Source organism: Merops nubicus, unplaced genomic scaffold (genome assembly GCF_000691845.1).
Source record: "Merops nubicus isolate BGI_N331 unplaced genomic scaffold, ASM69184v1 scaffold12636, whole genome shotgun sequence".
NCBI lineage: Eukaryota > Metazoa > Chordata > Aves > Coraciiformes > Meropidae > Merops > Merops nubicus.
This window is the reverse complement of record NW_008614396.1, coordinates 1-5,441: the sequence shown is the minus strand read 5'-3', so window position 1 is coordinate 5,441 and position 5,441 is coordinate 1. Positions and strand designations below refer to the sequence as shown.

Here is a 5,441-nt window from a genome sequence, read left to right as displayed (position 1 = left end):
CTCATCCATTGTTACTAATTCCCCAGCGCTGTGCTTCAGGGAGGGGATACCTTCTTTAACCTTCCTCTTCTGGTTAATGTACCTATAGAGAAGCCCTTCCTGTTTTCCTTTGCATCTCTCGCCAAGCTCAGCTCCAGCTGCGCCTTGGCCTTCCTCACCTCGTCCCTACACAACCGGGCAGTGTCCCTGTATTCTTCCTAGGATACCTGTCCCTGCTTCCGCTGCTTGTGCAGTCTCATCTTGTACTTTCGTCTGACCAGCAGGTCTCGACTAAGCCATGTTGGTCTTCTTCCTTTCCTACCTGATTTCCTACAGCTGGGAATTGTAAGTTCTTGCACTCTATGATAGGTATCTATGATAGGTATAGGAAATTTTAAAAGGTCAGGACTCATGGACTCCTGCTCAGGTTACTGTAAATAGACAGCTACGGCTCATGGACTCAGTGTTCCTGAAAGGCCATAGCAGCTTTTGGAAAGTCAAAGGGAGACCCAAAGCTGAGTCAGTGAGCCAAGAGTACTTGGAAATCTTTTCAGGGATGGAGGAGACCCCATTAAGTCAGAGAGCAGAGCTGGTAGTCTTATGAGGAAAGAATGTTATTTGGGAAGAGTCGATGCTCCAGGCAGAAGAGTAGATGAGTCTATTTTAGGGCCATGTAGAATTCTGTTTTGTGAAACAGCCTCAGGCAGGAGTTGGTGTTTCATTTGATTATGGTGGGAGAGTATTGTGGTTGTTCCTTGTTGGGTTTGTGGGTGAGAATTTGCTGTTTACAGTGTATGAAAGAAATACGCAGACTGTTCTGAGGCAGGGTTGCACTGCAATCAGAGGGATGGCTCTAGCAGAAAACATGGGGTTTGCACAAATCTCCTACAGCAAGTTACTGCTGGAAGCTGTGTCTTGTGCCATCTGCAACTCCAGATTAAATTTCCCACTAGAGGTGGAGGTGCCTTCCCCACTAGATGGCAGAGGGATTTTGTGTTTTGAGTACCGTTCCCCAGTTAACAGTGCCTTTTGTTCCCTTCCTTTATCTAGGTACCTCCAGCATCTGCTAAACAGCATGGAGTCAACCTGAACACTGTATCAACTCCTTTCCAGCAAGTGAGCAGCTATGGGCAACATGGCTATGGAGCAGGTATACTTACCACGGTACTTTTCATGTGAATATCTGCAGAGCTGCTTGCACACTGTAACACCTTGTCTTGTACACACCAGCAGGCTATGATGACTTAACGCAGGGAATGGCAGCTGGAGATTATAGCAAAGGAGGCTACAGTGGGTCATCTCAAGCACAAAACAAATCTGTTGGCACTGGACCTGGGAAAGGTAACATGTGAGACTTGAGGTTGCTCTTGAGTAGAATTTAGTAGTGCAAACTCCCAGTGCTGTGCAGTCAACACAGCAGCCAGCTCTAAACAAGGTCACAATCCAAACTGTTTCTCCATCTCTCGTATATAAAATGCTGTTTTAATGGCCCAAAGTGTTTCTTCTAAACATCATGGCTGAACTTTGTGTAAGGATTTGCGTGGTTGATGCTCAGCTTTGTCCACAATTGTACATGGGAGAAATGGTGAGCTGTTTCCTCTGCCAAAGTTTTCTTTGCTGAAGAATATAGTGGTCCTGCAGCAGTGCTGTGATTTTGAATCCTAATCGGTTGGATGCTGCTGCTGAAATGATTTTCTGCCAAATGAAGACTAGATTTTGAGTTTCTTGGTAGGCACCTGAGATATCTGTGTCTTAGAAGTGAGCAGGGCAGTTCTGGGCTGTTGTTTCAGCTGCTGTCCATACACCCTGTAACTCATTGCATTGTTTCATGCCTGGAAACATTTCCTTTGTGACTGTAAAGGCTGAAGAATTTATACAGCCTATATGAAAGCTTTATTCTGCACATTGTTTAGACCTGAGAAATGTATACTGAATTGCTTAGCACTAACTAGTTCATCCTTGGGCTTAAGCAAATACCAAGCACTTGCTGTGCACTTGAAACACCAACTGGACTATGTTCAGCCAAGAGCTGATCATGCTCTCCTTTGTGGAGGAGCAATCCAAAAAAAAGAGTGATGCCCTAGGAAGGGTACAAACTTAGAGCAGTGCATACCTTCTGAATCCAATCCTCTTGATTCACTGGCCAAAGGAACCCCTGGTTTTATTCTGATGCAAGCAAATTGATTAGAGCCAGTCTTTTTAAGACTGTGAATAAGTGGCTGGTTTGAGTTACCTTTCTGATAAATCAGTGTTTCTGAGCCTGTTGTGGCACCAGCTGGTCCAGGTGGAAGCCAGCCTGAATCAGTGATATTAATATTCTCAGGACAGAGGAGCATTGCATACCTCACCCTCCTGCAGGATGTGAAAGGACAAGGTCTCAAATGTGTAGCAGATGCTGTCTCATCACTTGGTGCACTACTGGAAATCTCTTGAATGCAGCAGTAGAGCCAAATGCATCCCTAATCTTAGGGGAAAGCTGGCTTAAATGAGTGTTCGGTGCAGCCAGCTGCTGCTTGGTGAAATGTATTTGAATCCAAGTGGTAACTGCTAGGTTGTAGATGTGAGTGATTTATCCCAGTGGGCTGGTTTCCCACTTTGCAGAGGCAGGGAGGAACTAAGCCCTTTCTTCTATTCTTATGGTGGGTGCTGTGGGTCTGACAGCATGGAGAACCCCACTGGGCTAGCCAGCAGCAGGGCATGTGGTGCAGTGGCTGTGGGCAAAGGTGCATACACTGAGGCTGCCAGAATTGCTGGAAGCAAAGCATGGGGCTCATGCTAGGTGGTGATTGACTTTCTCATTGGTGGCTTTCTTTTGTTTTCCAGGTGTTTCTGTGACCTCAAGTAACACAGGTGTGCCTGATATCAGTGGCTCAGTCTATAACAAGACTCAGGTGAGCAATGCTGGACCCTTCTCCCTTGAGGCCAGACCAATAGGGTCTAGTCAGTCTCAGAGTCACCAGGCTGTGGCATTTCTTACGTTAGCTCTGTTTGCTGTTGGAGAGGAGTCTTGCCCTCTGTCCTGTTGCTTCTGCCATGGCAGGTCCTGGTCTCGTGATGGGCCGTGCCTAGTGGAGGCGGCTGCCATAAGGCACAGCACTCTACACTGCCCATGCTATGTCCTGGATGTGTGGTGGCACTAATGTTTTAGTAAAAATAGCTCCCAAAGCAAGTGAGTTGAGAGGCTGGGTCATGCTTTGGCCAGGGGGAGGAAATTCTTATTGCAAGTTCTTCTTGTGGTTTTGTTTGGCCTCCCTGGGTAGGTTGAGTAATCCCAGCCTGAGCCCCCACAATGTGTGAAGGACTGATTTCAGGCAGCTGCTGCCATCCTATATCCCACTAAATAAAAAGAAGTCAGGGAAGCACAGTATCTGTTGAAATAAAAATAAATTAGAGGTATTAGTGCAGAAGTATGGGGATGAGAACAGGAGCTGAAACTCATCTGCCAAAGTGCTTGCAGGTGTGACTTGGCTTGCTCACAGGGTTGGTGAAAGGTTCAGGTGATGTGTTCTTGTCTGGTCACCATGGGGCTGCTCACACCTGCCTCTGATGCTGTCCCTTTGCCTCCCGTGCAGATGTTTGACAAGCAGGGATTCCATGCTGGCACGCCGTCTCCTTTCAGTCTGCCCTCTGCTCTTGGATCGACTGGGCCCCTGAACCCTGGTGCTGGCCCAGGTTATGCTCCAGCCCCATTTCTCCATATCTTGCCTGTGCATCAGCAGCCTCATTCCCAGATGCTGCATCACCACCTTCAGCAAGACGGGCAGGTGAGTTTGCACCTTCTGCATCTACAGCATGCCTAAGGGCAGATTGCTTCCCACCTGCATCCCAGAAGGATCTTGGGGGTTTTTGCTTTGCTCATTGGGAAAGGGCCTTGACAGTGATTGCAGATTGATGACAGATTCAATGCTATTGACTTGTTTGGGGAGAGAACCTCATGAAATTTAGCAAGGGAAAGTGCAAAGTCTTGCACCTGGGGAGGAACAACACCAGGCACCAATATATGCTAGGGGCCAAAGCAGCTTGGCAGAAAATGCCCTGGGCATCCTGGTGGACACCAAGTTGACCATGAGCCAACAATGTGCCATTGCTGCAAAGAAGGCCAACAGTATTTTAGGCTGCACTAGGAGTATTGCCAGCAGGTCAAGGGAGGTGATCCTTCCCCTCTGCTCAGCACTAGTGAGGCTACATCTGGAGTCTTGTGTCCAATTCTGGTCTCACCAGTACAAGAGAGACATGGATGTATTGGAGAGCCCAACAAAGGGCCACAAGGATGATGAAGGGACTGGATCATCTCTTCTATGAGGAAAGGCTGAGAAACCTGGGAGTGTTCAGCCTGGAAAAAGCTCAGGGGAGATCTCATCACTGTGTACAAATACCTGAAGGGAAGGTGCAAAGAAGATGGGGCCAGGCTCTTTTCAGTGGTGCCCAGTGACAGAACAAGAGGCAATGGGCACAGACTGAAACACAAGAGATTCCCTCTGAACATCAGGAAACACTTTTTTACTGGGATAGTGACCAAACACTGGCACAGGTTGCCCAGGGAAGTCATGGAGTCTCCATCCTTGGAGCTGTCTGGACATGGTCCTGGGCAAGCAGCTCTAGGTGATCCTGCTTGAGCAGAGGGATTGGACAAGATACCTTGAGGGGTCCCTGCCAGCCTCAGCCAGCCTGTGATTTTAGTGAAGAGGCCATCCTGATGTGGGATGTGCATTTCTTTTCCTTTCCTCACTATAAATGTTCCCTGAAAAAGTGTTCTGAAATAGGTAATGACTTGTCTCTGAATGTGTGACATCCTTGGCTGGTGCATGGCCTCCATTCACCTTGAGAGAGCTCCTTTGCTGTCTCCAGTCCTGCTCCTCTCCTTCCTTGTGTTTGAACCTGTCTTGGGTGGGGGGCAGTAGGATGGTGCATCCCTGTGCCTTCTGCTCAGTGCCTCTGTGGCTGTTTGTCCTGGATTGCGAGTTGCAGAGATCTTGCAGAGCAGAATGGATCTGTTTGGGGAAACATTGCTGCATTGGTGGGTGTCAGGGCTGTCCCTGGGGGTGGCAGCTCTTCTGCTGATGTACAGACAGGCTTGTCTTCCTGGGAGTGCTGGTGCTACAGCAGCTGATGTTCGTGTCTTCTTCCCTTCCAATTTCTAGGGTGGATCTGGGCAACGCAACCAACCCAGCACCATGCAGCAAAAGTCTCAGGCTACCAAAACTGCCTATGGCACTTCTCCATACTGGACAAACTAAATCTGAAACTGGGGAGAGAAGGAGAAGGGGGGAGGGAGAAAAAGAGAGAAAAATAAAAAAAGTTGAAGCCCATTATTCAGGTGAAGCTGTATTAGGAGAAGTAGCTGCTCAGCCAAATGTCTGTGTAGGAACTGCAGCCAGCCACCCATCCTCTGTGTGACTCACCTGTTTCCTCTTTGAGTTGTTGTTGTATGTAACTATATTTATGTATGTATTTGTAAATGT

General features: G+C 48.0%; 1 protein-coding gene across 1 annotated transcript; it reads left to right on the top strand.

Moving 5' to 3' along the window:
* Positions 1-1,029: 1,029 nt before the first annotated feature.
* On the top strand, positions 1,030-5,231 carry LOC103774790 (ubiquitin-associated protein 2-like; the record flags this gene model as incomplete). The annotated part of the gene is given in 7 exon segments (XM_008942216.1): positions 1,030-1,129; positions 1,210-1,320; positions 2,803-2,870; positions 3,552-3,641; positions 3,643-3,743; positions 5,121-5,142; positions 5,144-5,231. Coding segments are annotated over 7 exon segments (580 nt in total), but the record flags the coding sequence as incomplete, so codon positions are not given.
* Between the last annotated feature and the right edge of the window lie 210 nt (positions 5,232-5,441).